Consider the following 18682-nt stretch of genomic DNA (forward strand, 5'->3'; position numbering starts at 1 on the left):
TCAGCCCCAGAGAGCTGAGGATTGGAGGTAGCGCCTCAGCCACCACCATGGTGAAGGCATCATTTAACTTGGCCTTGGTGCAAAAGGAGGCTGAAGAAGTAAGCACTGACTCACAAAAGCTCATCTTGACATAAATGTGCTAGTCTTTAAGGTGCCATCGTGTGTTGCTTTATTTTGTAGCAACAGACTAATACAACTGCCCCTTTGTAATCAGCATGACATATCCATTTTTATATAGAAGTATACTCTGATTTTTGTGGCCCTTTCACCTAATGGCTTTTATTGTTAAATTGTTTTGATTGTAATCAAAACAATTTGATTGTAATTTTTTTTTTAAAGGAGGTGCACTCAAAACTAATGAAAGTTGTTGTTTCGGCTCACAAAGTAGATTTTTAGCTCACAACACTGCAAAGCTTAGAGGGAACACTGATGACGACATATTTGAAGGCTGATTGTTTCCCCCTCTCCTGAAGTTTATATTTAAAGGCTAATTTCCCCCATCCTATTCATTGATTTGGCAAAAAATATAACAATATTCAGCCCATCATGCCTATATTATTAATATATATATATATATAACAGTATTTTATAATGCCATCCTAAGCAGAGTTACACCCTTGTAAGCCCACTGACTTCAGGGACTTACAAGGGTGCGATTCAGTTTAGGACTGCACTGCAAATAATTTAGATGGAATGAGATTTCTGTATCTTCACAGATCTTAAACACCCTCATTCTAGCAAAAGTTTACTTTTCACCAATCAGCTTTGAGCGTAGGTCTTTCATAACTTTTACACTTTATACCATTTTTAATATAACTACTGCACAACCCCCCCTCCCACTCAAATCCCCGATAATCTGTATTTTATTCCCAGCCCAAACTGAAGGCTATACCTATACCCAAATGGAAGTAGAGAAAGTGGTTTGGCATACTAGACACAGACCATCTAATGAATCTCATTTGCCATGTTGGGAAATTAATAGATGGCATCAAACTTTGAAAATACACTTAAGTCTATCAAAAATAGCTGTCGTTTAAAATATTTGTTCCCACATTATTAAAGCTATTGTCAAATTATATTTTTATAAATGCCAAGTACAAATAGATAAAAAGTGAGAAATCATGGTATAAAAAGAAAGAGACCTTTTCCCAGGAAAATGTATTTGCAATTCAACTGATCATATAAAAGCAAAATTTAAAAAGTTTATATATTTTTATGTGCTATGGTTTCACCATTCAGTTTAACTACATTCCAGAATACTTTGAGAGAGTTCCGAAAACACTGTCTTTGTGCTCTTAGCACAGCGACTGGTACTTTTACACTGAAGTCACTCTCATGACAATCTCTCCAGAGCTGTCATCTTCTGAGAAATCCTCTTGAGGTCTCATTCGATGGAAAAGGTGTAGCAACACATAGCCGCACTGAAATCTTGGGGAGGTTAATGGGGTTGGATGAACCAGACTTCTGCTTCTAAACGCATTGAGCGGTAGCCACAAAGTCCTAGCTGCGGAGGATTCTCCTCGGTTGCTCTCTTCTATGTCAGTAGCTTTGTCATAATTCAATACATCCCAGTGTAGATTGACAGCTCTCCAACGCTTAAACACTCTGCATACTGAGGCACCTTCATGCACAATCAATCCTGAAATTAAAGGAAACAATTATCCAAGCTCCTAGAACCTTATCCCAAGTACAGCTATTTGCAAACAGATGCCATTAAAGAGTGAATTGATAGTCTGAGCCATGGTAGAGTTAAATGAAGTTACTGGATTTCAAATGACCAAGTCCCATTTGTGTCCACTAGATTATGGATTTATAGCTAGGGAATGTGTTCTGTATGAGTTATGGGTTGCACTGTTAATAAGCAAGAGAAGAAAAGATAATGTTTTAACTTAAACTACCCGTGCATTAGATGTGTGTCAGATTCCTATAAACCAGGGACCATTATATTCATATTATACAATATAAACTATATTTTGAACTAGAAGTTTCTATTAAAAAGAGACCAGGAAAATCCAAGCCAATGGATTGGATCTAGCACAAAATTTCCACTCGCTCTAGAGCTTTTGTTGAGCGGAACTACAAGCAAAAGACAACAGTACCCCCCTGCACTAAGTCAAACATATTGTATGCTCACTTGCATTTCCACTTGCTCAAGAGCTTGTGCAGTCAATTTCTGAGGACTATAATATATAGGAAGGAAAGTGCTAGCTGTTGCACTAGATCTTGTGCAAGCAGAAATGTGCTGTCCGTTATATTGCTGCTTGTGCATCACCGGATTCAAGCCAATGTGCTTAAATTGAAGCTTTATTCACAGTAAGCAATTTTATTCATAGTCCAAAAATATTTCACGATAAAAAGTGATGACAGTTAAGCAGCAAGACTTCTAAGTGAGTACAATATAATTATTGAGCTGTCTTGCCTTGTTAAATAAAACAGTACATTTTATGCTTAATTACGTGTTTATTCAAAACCAACTGAAATTAATTAAAGCCCAGTAAAATATTTTATTCTGCTTCTTTGGATCTCTCATTTTCAAAGCAATAACTGATCTTCGTTAGGCACGTACCAAATTCAGAGGGTGAAAAACCGAATCTGGTTGGAGTGCTTTCACTCAAATACTACTTTTTGAAGTAGAACCATGGCAATGTGACCCCATGTTACTTCCCCGTTCCGCAATATAAAATGTAGAAATCTCACAATTACCAGTGATATTTGTATTTAGCATTACTGAGCCACCAGTTGTATTTCATGGCACACTAAGCAGAGGAAACCCCAAATTTAGTACTGAGCCAGGAACAGCCACTGAAGTTGGATGAAGGCTCCTTAAACTGGAAGGAGGTTTCATATTTTGCTCAATACAATACTACAGTAGGATACAGGAAAGGCTTCAGTTGGTCTACCTGAAGTATGTAAATGATTTTGGGAACTCACTCAAATGAGTGAGCCAGCTACTTTTTTTGGTCAGGAATCACCTTTTTCTTTTTCTTCTTTCTTTTTCAGTTATTTCAACAGAGCATTCAAGTGGACTTGTACTTTGGGGGAGGACTAAATCTAAACAAGGGGAATCATTTGTCTTTTGTCTTGAGAAGCCTCTTACTACAACACTATGGTACAAATCGGCCTGAACATAAAGAGGGAAAGTGGCCAAGATCCAGCCAAAATTAAGTTCTTTCAAATACCACTTGTTTTAATGGGAGAGATTTGAGGAAGTGCTCAGTATTCTTACAGAAATCCAACTATTTTTAAATGTTCCAAATTTGTCTGGATTGTGTCCGGTGTTCCTATACGAATTTTGTTTACACGCAACAATGTCAAAACATTTAATAATGATTAAGCAATATATTAGCTGATGCTCTTGAGAACTTTTTGTTCAATTTTTTGCTTCTTTTCAACTTTTTTATTTTGTAATCTTAAGAACTATCTTTATTTTGTTTCTTAGAGCAGGGAGGCCATATCTCATGCTCCTATCGGCCCTATCCTTCACACTTACACAGAATGGAAAGAAAGTGTGAAGAGAGGAGAGCAGCAGAGAGGGATGAATAAGAGACTCGAAGCCTATGTTTTCCTTGTCCTTTCCCTTCTGAAGGAAGGCAGTCCTGCTTTTAAAAAGACGAATGGCTGTTGGGTGAGAAATAGCCCCTCTCTAAGGGTTGGATCCAGACTAAATGTCCCCCCACTGCAGCCCACTGACCTCCATTAAATGCTGCGGGATAAGGACCCTGAAGAACAACATGGGGGGGGGGGTCTGCAGTGGGAATCAGTGGGAATTGCCCTTGCTCCTATTTGTCTACCGTGGTGTTAATGGAAACACCAGTGTAAAGCTATTTATAGTTCCACTCATACATTACTGGTGCCATTCCATTTTGTTTCTTCCTCCAGGTTGTGGATTACGTCAGGGCACTTTTTTGCCTTTGTCCACATGCATGGATTATTAAAAGCATCTAATCTTGATTTATAGGGACTCCCTTTGACTCAGCATTGCTCTGTGGCTTCTACTTGCTTCTGAAGAAATTGACTTAAAGAAACGTGGGTTGGGAAAGAACTACTGGCTACCTCCAGAAGCTGTATACACACTGCAAATAGGAGAGTCATAAAACGGCTAATCTCAAATTATCCTTTGCCAACCTTGAGAGTGAAGTGTGAAAGGGTTAATATTCGATGCTTACCTATGCATACTAGATCCATAAACCCATACATTCCATAGCAGATCTGAAAAAGGATATCTTTCCTTTGCCATACAGCATAGGGACTGAAGGCAGACCACAGCAGCCACGTAACACTGGCCACTAAGAACAGGGATCCCAAAATGACCGCTATCATCTGTACTTTCTCAACCAGAGTTACTGTAATGCTTTGCCACTGAAAGGAAGAGAAAGTCATATGAGATAAAATGATTACAGAAGCATTTCAAGTAAAAGTGGACTCCTCGTGAAAGTATTCCCTTTTCATGTGTGTATGAAAAGCAAAAAGGACTTTTAAGCAACAGCTCTGTAAGACTTTATGCCAAACAAACAAACCACGAAAGATGATACCCAAGTCGGGTCATAGATATTTCTTCACATTTATCAAACTGAGACAGAACCACATGTATCATAACAGCAAGGGCTGCTAAAGTTTGGAAGCCTATAAAAGTTTCATAAGCAAACCTAGAATTTTTAAAGGATTAGTATTTTTTCCTAGGGTATAAAGAATGTGATCAAAATTCATATATAAATGCAGAGTTTTATTCTCATCAGTTTGCTGGTATGAAATATGTAGACTGTAATTGTTTATTGCATTTAAATATAAAATTCTGCTCATTGAAATACAATGGGGCTTGTCAAATTGAAAATATTCTTTATTGTTAGTTTTAAGCTTATAAATATAAACTATAAGCAATGTATCAGAATTAAATCATTTTACTGTCAATAAGCCTGCTGAGAAGAAAGCTTATTGAACATAATGAGATTTTTTCCTAGGGTATGAAGAGATGAACATGAGATGAACATAATAATATTCAATTTATATACCACCCTTCAGGACAACTTAATGCCACTCTCAGAGCAGTTTACAAAGCATGTTGTTATTATCCTCACAACAATCAACCTGTGAAGTAGGTGGGGCAAAGAGAGCTATAACTGACCCAGGGTCACCCAACTGGCTTCAAACATAAGAGTGAGGAATCAAACCCGGTTCTCCAGATTAGAGTTCTGCCGCTCTTAACAACTACAATATAGACTTAGGTTTTCCCATTGTTCAAAGGCAAGAGGAGTTGTGTGTGCATAAATGGACACACGAAGGGGCTGCATGGAGGAGCACCTGTGCATGAAGGAGCTTTCTCGGGACCAGGGCAGTATATTTGAGATTAGAGGCAGTGATGCTATGACTCCAGCCATTTTTTCTTGAAATACTGAAAAATTGGGGCTGAATCCACACGTACCTGCATAGCGCTAAACGGTTGGAATGCAAGCATCTTCCTGGCGTGATATCTGCCGTCATCACGCTGTGATGCCTCTCTCGTGGCACAATGATGTTACATATCGCGCCAGGAAGATGCTTGCATTCCAGCCATTTAGCGCTATGCAGGTATGGGTGGCTTCGCCCTAGCTCTGCCACTTTCCTCTGGAGCATGCTCGCTATCAATAAATTTCATTTTCTAGCAAAGGAGGAAAAGAATGTAGGCCATCACCATCTAGACAAAGTTTAGGCCCCTATGGAAAAGGGGAAAGTTGCCAAAAGGGTACTTTGTGACAGTCAGCAGAAATATAATGAAATACCTTGTGACAGGTCAGCCAAGGAGAACTTCCAAGTGAGTATTGCTATATTGTGCAGTATTGCGAAATGTTGAACAGAAATGTTATTATGTTATAAACACTGTAGTTAGAAGCAATCACTGACTCTCCAGGCTTAGACAGTGCTTATTTCAACCATCTACACAGTGCAAATTCCTACGACATGATGGAGAAATAAATAAATCACTTTCAAATAATATGGTGGCTGCCTTATTTGTCTGGACATGAAGGTCTGGATACAGCTAAGTTTAATGGACATTTTAAAAATCAAACTACTTGTCATCTTTAAATATTATCATTAAGCCATGCCTATAAAACACACACGTGTTTCTGTACACTTTCCAGTTTTAGGTTATAAACACGCTTGGATCCAGCAAAGAAAAACAGGATCCTACAGAAAACGAAGAAGAGATGGATCTAGAAAATCTAGACTCCTCACAGATACCCTGCCTTGGGCCTTTAGGCACAAACATTCTCCAAAACCTGAAAACTGCAGCTGCACAAAAAGATATAAATACAAGGCATCCCACAAAGGTAAGCAAGGTAGAAGCCTGCCATGAACAGGGCAGAGAAAGACAATAGCCAGGTCACACATTGCAGTCCTTACTCGATCCCTTAGTACTATACTCCCAGGTGCCCTCCCTGACGCAGCTGCCTGCTGCTATGATACCATTTTGAGAAGGTAAACCAGCATGTCTCTGAAAAGGGGACTGATGTTGGTGTGCTCAGTGTCTTGGAGACTACCAGAGTCCCATTATGAGTGCACTTCCTGCCTACCACTGTGGCTGTATAGCCCTCAGGAAGTACACTCTGATACAAGCCATTTGAGATTGAGTCCCACTGCACACCGATTTTACTAGCTCCCCCCACCCTTGCTGCCTTTGCCAATTGCAGTTGAAGTAGGGATAAAATATTCAGTATGTGTTGCTCTGGCCAAGTTGGAGCTAAGGGAATGGTGAGTATCACCCAGGAGGACAGGGTTTCAAATCCATCTCTCTGCTTCCTATTGCATCCCACGCATCTGTTACCATGTGTTTTGTAGCAGCTCTTTCATATGCTTCCCAGACCTTTCCAATGAAAAGCCATTCTCCCTATAATGCACATGCTCACATGTGTAAGTCGCACATTGTACGGATGACAATGGCTGTAAAGAGAGGGTGGCTGATCCCCATTTACTGGGCTATGGAAGCAGAGCGGAGGAAGTCAGACAGAGGAGGGCTGCTTTTCTTTGTTGCCATTATCTAGGATGGGGAAGGGAGGCTGAGCAAACTTGCTGGTGGGAGTAAGCAGGGAAACTGACTTGGTTTGCACCACTACGAGCTGCAGTCCCTGACACTGCCACGCTACATGCTTTTTCAAGGCAGTAAGTGCCGCTCTCCGCCTTCTCTGTACCCTGCTCACCTTTCCAAAGGCTCAAAAACCCACCATCTATGTGCCCACTGTGCCGGCAAGGATAGCAGTGACCACTAAAACTGATATTCTTCTTTCCTATCTGCTTGCAATCTGGCAAGCGGGATCCTTTAAATGAGGGAGACCTCCTTCCTCTTTGGGTAGAAAAGACTGGTGTTACACGCTGAAATGAGTTTTCACTTAACTGCCTGTAAAATCCTTCCTCCTGTTTGTTTGAAATTTTGGAAGGAGTAGCTCCTTGGTGAGGAAGAAAATCCCTGAGAATTTAATTCCAGTTACATGGGAAAAAACTTGTTTAAAGTGCCAACCAGTACCCTAGAGACGTTAACAGTAATTGTTACAGAGTGGATCATGTGGAAAGAGGAAAAGCACAGGCTAATGTTTCTGCATTTCCTATGTTCAGGACACTGCTTCGGCAGGCATGTCACTATCTACTTTGGGAACCCACCGCACTTGAAGTAAATCCACAGAATCAAGTTTTCAGCTCAGTTAAGATATAACTAGACTCCTTGACACAATTTTACATCACTTTGCTCTTTTGTTTTACTTTATTCTGAAATAATGGCGCCCATTCGTTAGCACCATAGGTCTAAATTTGTTGCATGGAAATGATCTTACAGGGTTTGCTAGTATTTATTTCCACATATATTTAAGATCAGAATTATAGAAAATTTTAAAAGAGATCTTAAAAGGTGTTTCATTCTAACTCGTTTTTTACAATGTCATTTCCAATATATTGTTCACTAGACTCCATTTTAGTTCCTAATCCTCTTATCTTACCCAAACCAATGGGCAGCCCCTCATTCATTTGGTCTACTTGTAGAAGCTTTAAAAAGAGATTCTGCTAAAACTGATGTAGTATGCCAAATAATACTGCTATTATAAAGGCAGAAAGGAAATAAAAATTCTTTCTAATCACGAAGAGAGGTTCACATATAACTGGAAATGTGGCAATCACCAATGCCCTAAATGGGCTCTAAGCACATTTACTTAGAAGTGAATTCCGTTGTAATCTGTCAGGGTTATTACCAAATAAACGTGTTCTGGAAGCTGGAGAAGGACTGGACTGTATAATGAGCTAGATCACTTCAGCCAAGAAAGCATATATTCCAAGAAGATTTCCTCGTGTCTGTAAACCTTCGCTTGACATGGGAAAGCATTACTGTGTAATATGGGGACTATTCTCTTTCTGGAGAAAAGATAGCTCAAAGATCTTGACGGAACAGCCAACTTGGAGTAGTGGTTAAAGTGTTGGACGAGAATCTGGAAAAACCCAGGTTCAAATCCCCACTCAACCACAAAGCTTGCTGGGTGACCTTGGGCCAGGCACACGCTCTTAGCCTAACCTAACCCACAGGGTTGTTGTAAGGGTAAAATGCAGGAGAGAAGACTGATGTCCATTGCCTTAAGTGCCTGGAAGGAAGGGCAGGATAAAAATGTACTCAATAATAAATAAGAAAAGTAGAGGCAGTGCTTAATAAGCAACAATCCTCAGTGTGTCTCTGACTCTCCACTCACTGAACAGATAAGCTTTTGCCCTTGGTGACAGCCTCCGTAAGTTGTGGTGGGGAGGGTAACAGGGACACAGTGGAAAAACTGCAAAGGATTATCTCTCAAAAGAAATTATAATAAAGGATATGGTAAAGCCAACGGAGAGGGGATGCTTTCACTCTTAGGACATTGGAAAGAGAAATGACTTAATGTACCTTTGGGGTGCTTGGTCTTTCACAAACCTGCTTAATTAACTCAGTTAAGACTAATGCTATTTACAGCACTGAAAATGGCTGATCCTTTGTACCTGAGAGCGTAAAGAGCCTTAAACCTGGCAAAACCAGGGATGCTCGTTCACCCACTTCCTTGGTTCACAATTCATCCGCAAACTGCAATTGGAACAGCCAAACTTTTAAAACAAAACTGTTTGTATTCAAACAGTACATATGTTAAAGTATTATGGAAAAAGTTAAATTTCATATGTGCATTCTCATGCTGCTTTTCCACAGCTTCCCTCCTTCCAGTCTGCTTAAACCATCTGCCCTTCCCCCTTGCTGCTTGTCACGTTCTTTAAATATATCAAATATTAAAATTCCACAGTGAGTGACGTACAGGTGTGATGTGTCTTTCATTGTCCCTTATGGTTGCCCAACTCATTAATGGCAAAGGCAGGGAAGCTGGAACCATTTGTACATATGTGTTCTCAAGCTGCCTTGTGGGAATTTGTAGAAGAAAGAAAGAAAGAAAGAAAGAAAGAAAGAAAGAAAGAAAGAAAGAAAGAAAGAAAGAAAGAAAGAAAGAAAGAAAGAAAGAAAGAAAGAAAGAAAGAAAGAAAGAAAGAAAGAAAGAAAGAAAGAAAGAAAGAGACCTGGCTGGCCCAGGCTAGTCCAAACTTATAAGATTTTGGAAGCTACAAAGGTCAACTCTGGTTATACTTGGATGGGAGACCACCAAGGAAGTCCAGGCTCACTACACCAAGGCAGCAATGGCAGACCACCTCTAAATGTCTATTGCCTAGAAGTTGGCTGTAACTTAATGGCAATGATTGTACATTCTAATTGCTCAGATAAAAAGAGGGGACAAACTGTGAGTGATCTATGCTCAAAGAAGTACACCACTTTCATGACCCAGCAATATCTCTGGGGGATTATTTGCCTTCACCCGTGATACAGAAAGTTCTGTCTGCCTACTGCACAGGGGCAAAAGCTGCAACCCAGTTTTTGCTGCAACCCAGACCTCACATATGTTGCTTATTAACTAAGGCATTGGCTGCCCACAGTTCTGTAATATATGCAACAATGTATGCCTGCAAAAACACCTACAACACTGGCAGGCTGTAGACCGCAAACAGTGCAAGCACAAAGCAGCTTGGCATGGTATCCAATCTGACCCCAGCTGAGGAGGGGCTACACTTGCATATAAACAATCGGTTCAAATGTTAATCACATTTTTTTTCAAAGCATGCAGGATCCCTGGGCAAAATGGGCCTTCAAGTAATTTGCCAAGGAAAACTTTCTCTACATCAGTTCCTACTGGACTGAAACAGACAGGCTGCAGGTGATGGGTGGGGTTGGCACTGACCAAAGCACTTCTAAACACAATTCAACTTCTAGATTGCTTTGTGGTCCGGTGATAACGGATATCGGGCAGAACTCCAAACAGCTCTTAAGCTACTTTACATTGCAGTGATGGAGTTAAGAACATCTTTGATGTTTTGGCTCGAGGTTACTACAGTCTTTCTCTGATGAACTACTTGGACTTATTTGCAATGTACAGCAGATAAGGACGCACCATTTTTATTTATTTCATTTTAATTATTTAAAATATTTATATACCTGCCTCCCTCTCAGGCATCCCAAGACAATGGACTAAATTGAGAAAGTTATACAGGAAGGAGCCATGGCTCAGTGGCAGGACGTCTGCTTGGCATGCAGAAGGTCTCAGGGTCAATATCTCCAGATGAAAGGACCAGGGCAGAGGTGATAGGAGAGCCTTGAGAGCTGATGAGTCTCAGTAGACAACATTGACTTTGATGGACTCCTGGTCTGATTCAGTGTTCCCTTTCATATGTTCATGTGCGTATATAGAACGGTTTGTAAGCCACACATGGCTACTGGAAAAGTCTTAAAAATTACCTGGCATGGCCTTTTCATTTTAATTGCGATGACATGGTATCTGTAACAGCAGAGTTCGCAGGTCCAGGATCCTCTTTCACTGATCCACTTCAACAGGCAAAGCTGATGTGTGTACCGCACTGAGCCATCACAGCGACAAGGGTTTAACAGTTCACCCTAGAGAAAGGGACAAATACAGTTCAATGTCAAATGGATTGCTGTACAACTGTGCACAAACACAGCATTTAGTCTCTGCAACTGTAGTCTCAAGGTCTATTTTCTCAACATTTTTAAAAAAATCTTTTTTGGCTGGAGTAACCACCTACAGGTTTATTTTTAAAACATGATTCTATTTATTTCTCCCATCCCAAGCTGGTAAAAAAAATGCGATAACTATAAACGAGTTCTTCTTTATATAAATGATCTCTTTGGCCAAAGAGCAATACTATTTATATTGTTTGCATTTGTAGGGAGTGTTTCTCTACCGTCATTCTTACTCCAGCCTAATAAAAAATGCATGGCATGAAAAGTGACCCTCGTATTTAAGGAGTTTTATATTTTTATTGTTCAAATCAATCATTTTAAAGTAAGACTGCATTAATCCAAGTGATACATTAATCTCCCATCTCGAGAGGGCACAAACTATACCTGTAGTATATTTGATGGACTCTGAAATCAGTATAGCCATGATCGTTACATCGAGAGTGGCATCCCACTCAGCTTAAACAGGGCTCCAGGAATCTCTTCTTAAAATTATGCTTGCAGATAATGCTTGGGGAGGGCTGCGGCTCAGCAACCGAGCATGTCATTGGCAAGCAAAAGCTCCCAGGCTCAATCCCCAGCCATTGCCAAACTGACCTTGATGGACCAACGATCAGATTCAATATAAGGCAGCACCATATGATCATATGCATGAGTTCAAATCTCAGGTTTGCAGAGAAGAATATATAGGCATGACTGAAAGCAGATTTCAATGGTCTCTGAGTGAGACTTTAGCTATAGTTCTATGCCCACTTACCTGGGAATAAGCCCCATGGAACAAAGGGGACATTCATTCTCAATAAAGCTTACATAGGATTGCACTTCTTGTTATTTTATCAATTCATCAGTCGCCTTCGTTGACCCCATCTCATCTCTTACAAACTAGTTTCTTTTACAGCTCTTTAGTTCTCAAGTTTCTTCTCCACTGTTTCACCAAAAAAAAAAAAACCCAAACCCTAAGCTCCAAATTCCAAAGGGTAAGAAATAGTGCAAATTAAGTAGCTTTTGCAACTTGAAAAGTTTTAACTATTTTAAAGCCCCTACATTTGCCTAGCACCCTGACCTGGATAGCCCAGGTGAGCCTGATCTCATCAGATCTCAGAAGCTAAGCAGGGTCAGCCTTGGTTAGTAATTGGGTGGGAGACCTCCAACAAACACCTGGGTTGCAGAGGCAGGCAATTGCAAACCACCTCGGTTAGTGTGTTGCCATGAAAACCCCACTGGGGGGGGTCACCATGACTTGAGGGCACTCTCAGCATCACCACTAGCTAGAACAGCCCTCTTGAAAGGTTACAAGTACAGCATCCATTTACAATCCATAGAGATTGTAAATGGATGCTAATTTTTTCTCTAATACAGAGACAAAAAATCATTCTCCATACATTAGTCCATTCAAATATCTTGTCACTGAACAGTGGAGGAGAGGAAGTCAAGACAGCAGGATGCTTGACATTCAGGACAGAAGCCTTAGAAGCTTGTCTTCTGTGTGCAATGGCTTTCTTTCCAAACTTGGAACATGGAAATTTGAATACCATGGTATCAAACACAGGAAACCGTGACCTGATGAGATAGACCTAAGATTATAACGTCAGTGTTAAAAATCACAGATTCCTTTGGTCGGATAGGCAAGGGGAAACGAGAACATATTTATAGTTCTAAATGAGTAAAATTTCATTCAGGTTCAGGATGAAAGAGTGCAAGCCATTTTTGTGAATGTTATCTTTATCTTAAAGATAAGAGAGTGTTACAAAAGAAGAAATCCATGCTTTAGGACTGAAAGATCAAAAGACTATGAACTGACTACCATTTCAGGAAGCAACATTCTACTTTATAACTTAAACAAGAAGTAGTGACTTTAGGCTCAGAGATTTTAGATATGATTCTAGCCTATAGAGAACAGAAAGTGAGCTATAGCATGTCAGATATTAAGAAAAGGAAAGCAAGAATGCAGTACAGTACCATCTATTTGATTTTAGAAAAGCAGATTTTTACATATTTCCACATAAGTCATAAGACTGTTGAAGCCAAATGAAAAGAGGTCCAAGGGAAGGCTGGTAGTTTCTATGGTAAATTATACTGGAAGCACAGATGCAAACCATTCTGTTGTGGAAACATAATAGAACTGATGTTGCTGCACTGAAGTCTTTTACTTATCTAGGAACCAAAAGAGAAATTTACAGGAAGTGGAAGAAAGGCCAGGTTGCTAAGGCTGAGACTATTGTTATAATACAAGTATGTTGAGACAGAGCTAGTAAAAGAGTGAGAGAAAGGCTAGAAGCAACAAAAGGGGGATTAGAAGAAAACAAAATATTTTCTCAACATAGAAAGCAATTCTGGCAGGTTGGAAAGAATGCCGAATACTCTTTGCTTCAGGCTTTTCAAAGAAAGAAATGTCACTGACAAAAACCAGAAGGGGTAAAAGTCATGAGTCAAGGGCATGTAAAAGAACACTTGAGTAACCTTTAAAAATGCAGTGCAGGACCAAACTACACATTACAAACTTTGGCACGTCTCTCCTACCCTGTGCGCCACCATCTCAAGCTGAATCAGGCCATTTGGGGCTTTTAAAATAACTTTCAACACAGCTGCTGAGTGACTGTATGGAAAGTGCAGTCAAATTCAGGTTCCCTGGGCTGAACTTGCCAAAATTAGTAACATTTAGTTTGGCCCTCAGTGATTTCTTATGACATTCCCCCCATCCCAGTCGCAAAGAAAGAGACGAACAAGAGAGCAATCACAAGTAGGGCGATTCAGAATCCTACTTAAATCACCTCATTGGGAATCACTCCCAGAAAAATGCCCTTAGGGTTGCATTGTAAATTACCATATTAGCAGATACCCCCTAATCAGGAACGGCAGCACACAACCAGGAAATGCAACAGGAAATGATGTATTTCTCAGAACAGAGCCAGTCTGGTGTAGTGGTTAAGAGCGATGGGACTCTAATCTGGAGAGCTGCATTTGATTCCCCACTCCTCCACCTGAAGCCAGCTGGGTGACCTTGGGTCAGTCACAGCTCTCTAGAGCTCTCTCAGCCCCACCCACCTCACAGAGGATAATAATAACATACTTTGTAAACTGTACTGAGTGGGTGTTAAGTTTCCCCGAAGGGCAGAATATAAATCAAATGTTATTATTAACAGGTGCTTGCTTTTGTAAGGTTTAGAACAGCTGTGGCACCAATCCTATTAGCCCGTCTGGACCAACAACAGTCAATAAGGATCATCACCCTTAATATGATTAATCCGCAAGCCCATTTGTACAAAGAAAACACTCTTAGGCTCAGATTAGACAAGATGCTAGGGGTTTTGCATTTGGTGCTCCCAAGCATTTTCCTTTGTAAATAGCAGCTGTGTGAAGCCCAGTTCCGATCAGTACCATAGCATGGGAGGGTAGGGATTTAACTCCCCTCCCCAGTACCATTATTCTGACCTGAAAAGGCTTTGCAGAGTGACTGTTTGCCCTCTTGGGGCAAACCTAAGACATTCTGTACATTGCCTGCATCTTTGCCCCACCACGGCAAATATTAACTCCTTGGGGTCATTTCAGGTTGGAAAAACTGTCAAAAGAAAGGATGAAACTGCCTTTTCCTCACACTGCAGTCCCAGTCTGAACTGGGCTTCTGTGTGGCTGCTATTTACAAAGAGAAAATGGTTGGGAATACTAAAATTCCAGCATCTCATCTAGTTTGACTCTTAGAGCCATGAGTGAGCGTATTTAGGATTTTGAATAGAACTGGCACAGTCGCAAATGGACGTAAGGGAAAAAAACCCATTGTAGACCCATGAGCCTGACTTTTATATCTAGAAAAATTAGCATGGCAAATAATAACCCATCAGGGCACAACCCATCCAATGTTCATTCCCATGTGCCATTGAAATCAGTGATACTCATCTAATTCAGCCCTGGTTTTTACTTGGAGGAAAAATGAGTGTTTAATATTAGTCAATATGGCTTTACTAAAAAGAAGTTATGCCAGCTCAAGTCACTTTTTGCTCTGAAAGTCTCTTCTGTGACAGAAAGAAATGGCGTTGATACAATATTTATATTCAGCAGGTGGTTTTACCAAGCCTGTGATTTGTAAGAAAATTTTGAGAAATGTGCTTTAGAAAATACTTAAAGAAGGGAACACAGCTAGTTGAAAAGCTGCAAACAACGGGGTAATAAATGGCTTGGCACCACATTCAGAATTCATTGGCTTTCAGTAGATATCTGGCTCTTTGTCAATAGCTTGGATGGAACAGTAGTCACTAGATATATCAAGTTGTAAATAATACTATGCTAGAAGGCCTTAAAATCCTTTAAAAGACTAGACAGGCGATTTAAAATGATCTCAATCACTTATAATGGTGAGCAGATAAAATGGCAAGCCAGTAAAGTAAAATGAAAAATGTTGCTCATAGAATTGAAGATACAAATGTAAACACATTTGATAGGGGTTACCTGACTAGCAATGTTAAGTTTTCTAGGACATGTTCAGTGCCACTACTCATAAACTGAACATGAATCAATAAAATATACCAATACTTGGGGACCCTAAGTTGGGCGGAAAGGCAGCAGACCAATGTTTTTAAGTAAATAATTGATCACAGGAGCAACTATGTTCAGTGCTAGATACCACCGCGGCTTAACAAGGATGCAGACAAACCCGAGAAGGGCAAACAGCTGCAATGACGGGAAAGGATTTAGAAGACAAATCCCAGAAGGAAAGTCTGGCAGAGGTGGGTGTGTGCATCCTAAAGGACATAGTTTCAGGAAGGGAGCTCTGACTCGCTGAAGCTCATGCCCTGGAAATCTAGCTGGTCTTGCTCTAAATGATGTAAGTCATGATGGGGAAAGAAATGCTGTATCCATGGGATATAGAAAATTTTAAAAAGGTTAAACCTCCCCATTATAAGAGAAGCTCAGTCACTCGACATGGGAGATTGCAGGACTGTCTTCCTGGAAGGTTTAGAAACATGGCTGGAGGGCACTCAAGCTTATGCATAGCTCTAATGACACGTTCACACAAAGTTGGGCAAAGCTCTGGCTGGACGGGGCTGATGCCTGATGATGAGTGTTTACCACAACCAGCTTGCTCAGCTGGAGGATCTGACAATAATGACCCTGTGGGTGCCTTACACCTCCCCTGAAGTAATCATAGGTAAAGGTTCCTGTGTCTCATTACATATCATGTGTAGGTATGTATAATCATTTAAAAAATAATCTTAAAGTATATGCTACTTTATTGCGATCAAAACAGCAAGAAGAAAAGTTTGTGGTATGCTAAATACTAGAACAGCAGGACTGGAGTTGAGAGATGTGTATGAACTCTATTGTGGTATGAAGCGTTAGTGAGCCAGAGCCCATTTCTTCAGACGCGCAAAGGACCCGCAGTCTTAAACTGCATGGTGAAGCACACAAAACTGCCTGGGAATTTGGAATGGTAACTTCAATCTCCACTGACAGGTATTCGTCAGGGGCAGCGTCCTCCAGCTCCTGCACTATCAGACCTGAAGTCTACCGACAGCCAATAACCTTCAACTGTCAGGGGAGCCGTTTGGACCTCAAGATTTCCTAGCCAGCCTCTGTAAAACTTGGACGCAGGGGGCCAAGGCACAGCAGTGCACGTTGTTATGGGCACGGGCCTGTGTCTGTGTTCACACTGGAAAGGGTGGGTCAGGTGAAGCCTATTCATCAAGACTGCCGGGACTCCCCTCTCCAGCTGGAACCTGCAGATCTCCTTGCCTGCTCCGCTCCCCGCCAAGGCACACACGGCGTCTCCTGCCAGAGAGCAGCTCCCTTCCCTGCGCGGAAGGAGGACGCTGGCGCTGTCCGTGGTGCTGACGGCCATCCCGCCGCCGCCGCCTCGCCCGGCGCGTGTTCCGGAGCGGCGGCCGACACGTGTGCGGGGCCACCTTCCCCCTCCCCCATCCGTGTCGCCTCCTCCCTCCGCGCCGGCAATCCGGGCGGGGGGCGAGGCGGGGCGTGTCCCCCCGGGGGTCCCCAGCGCCCCCCCGACTGGGGGAGGGAGACGGGGGGCAGCGGGGCGGCTCCCCGGGGGGGGGGGAATCCCAGCCTCGGCCGCCGCCCCCCCCCGGCGTGGCTCACCTGCTCGGCGCCCTGGAAGCAGATCTTGCAGATGTGGCAGGCGCCGCCCCCGCCGGCTTCCCCGCTGCTGTCGCTGCACACCGAGCGCCTCTCCGGCTTCTCGTCGCCCCCGCTCGGGCCCGCCGGCGCCCCCGCGCCTTGCCCGGGCGGCGGCTCCGGGGTCGGGGCGGGCTCCGGCGGCGGCTCCCCAGCGCCGGCGCAGCTCATGCGGGACGCGCGGGGCCTGAGGGGCGGGGGGCTCGCCGGGGCTGCCCGGCCCACCTTGCCCCGGCCGGCTCCCCGCTTCCGACGCCGGCGGCCGACTCCGAATGCGGCGGGGAGCGACGGTTGGAGGCCGTTACCGGGCGCGCCAGCCGCCGGGGGGGAGGGGAGGGCAGCGAGGGAGGGTCGAGGCGCGGCGAGGCCCCGGCGGCCGCCAGCCACGCGCGCCCCCGCCCCGCCGCCCGCCCGCCCGCGTCCTCCGCTTTCCCCAGAGGCGCCGGCGGGGCCCCGTCCCCTCCCTCCGGAAGGCCCAAGGGGCGCCCCTCGGCAGCCGGGCTCCGGCGACCTGGCGCGCGCCCCGCCTTGCCTCGCGGCTCCCTCGCCCCCGGGCACGCGCCGCCTCGCCCCTCGGGGCTGGCCGGGGGCGCCCGGATTGCACAGCATCTGTTGGGACGCCGAGGAACCTCCCGGGGTGGCCAACTCTGGACTGGGAGATTCCGGGAGATTTGGGGGTGGAGCCTGGGGAAGGTTGAGTTTGAGGAGGGGGCTCGGCGGGTGGGTGTCATACCAGAGTCACCCTCTAGAGCTGCCATTTCCTCCAGGGAAAGTCTGGAGATCGGTCGTGAGTCTAGGAGGCCTCCAGGCGCCTCCTGGAGGTTGGCAACCTTAGAGCTTCCATAGGTTGAGTTTTTTGCTTGTTTGGAATATCCTAGGGATTGCGGTTGGGAGAAAAACAATAACTAAATTGATGGTGTAGGGAGCTGGGAGACCCAGGTTCGAATCCCCACTCATGAAGTTCACTGGGTGACTTGGGCCAGTGGCACACTCAACCTAACCTACCTCACAGGACTGTTGTGAAGATAAAATGGAGAAAGTGAAGGACGCCAGCCATCCCCATCTCCTTGGAGGAAAGGCAAGGGATGTACTAAATGAGCGTATCAGCTGCCCTTCACACATAGCCTAGATGAACAGGTTTTCTCCCCAGAGACACAAAGGGCACCATGCCCCCCAAGCTAAATGAGAAGCATCCTCTATATAACAAAGTTAAAAACTCACTGGAGATTCAGATCCATGAATCTTCCAGGGTGTTCATAGACAGCTTCATATGAGTTTAATTCTAGCCTTTCAGTTCCATTTTTTTCCTGTTCTTATGTATAATGTAATCATAAGTAAATAAACAAATTAAACCAAATAGGAATGAAAATGGAAGTTAATGAAGATGGGAAAGTCACAAAAAGGATGAAAAGCAAAGTCTAAAGTATAGAAACTGGTAACTACAGGGAAATTCTGTAATGAATAGTAACATATCACTATGTGCAGCTTGGATTTTCTACCAGTCACAAG

At 43.1% G+C, this 18682-nt stretch overlaps 1 protein-coding gene across 1 annotated transcript; it reads right to left on the reverse strand.

Annotated features, from left to right (window-relative positions):
• Positions 1 to 1316: 1316 nt before the first annotated feature.
• MARCHF11 (membrane associated ring-CH-type finger 11) lies at positions 1317 to 17344 on the reverse strand. The gene is made up of 4 exons (XM_054985836.1): positions 17138 to 17344; positions 10808 to 10963; positions 4167 to 4359; positions 1317 to 1639 (listed from the first exon to the last, which is right to left on the reverse strand). The coding sequence occupies exons 1-4, from the start codon at positions 17342 to 17344 to the stop codon at positions 1317 to 1319; spliced, it is 879 nt and encodes a 292-aa protein (XP_054841811.1).
• Positions 17345 to 18682: the final 1338 nt, after the last annotated feature.

Source organism: Eublepharis macularius, chromosome 7 (genome assembly GCF_028583425.1).
Source record: "Eublepharis macularius isolate TG4126 chromosome 7, MPM_Emac_v1.0, whole genome shotgun sequence".
Taxonomy (NCBI): Eukaryota; Metazoa; Chordata; class Lepidosauria; order Squamata; family Eublepharidae; genus Eublepharis; species Eublepharis macularius.

Coding starts and splice junctions, on each gene's coding strand:
- MARCHF11 (XM_054985836.1), bottom strand. CDS start 17,344: ATGAGCTGCGCCGGCGCTGGGGAGCCGCCGCCGGAGCCCGCCCCGACC. Junction 4,360..10,807: donor AAATGAAAAGGCCATGCCAG/GTAATTTTTAAG, acceptor TCTTCCTTTCAG/TGGCAAAGCATTACAGTAAC. Junction 1,640..4,166: donor TATGGATCTAGTATGCATAG/GTAAGCATCGAA, acceptor CTTTAATTTCAG/GATTGATTGTGCATGAAGGT.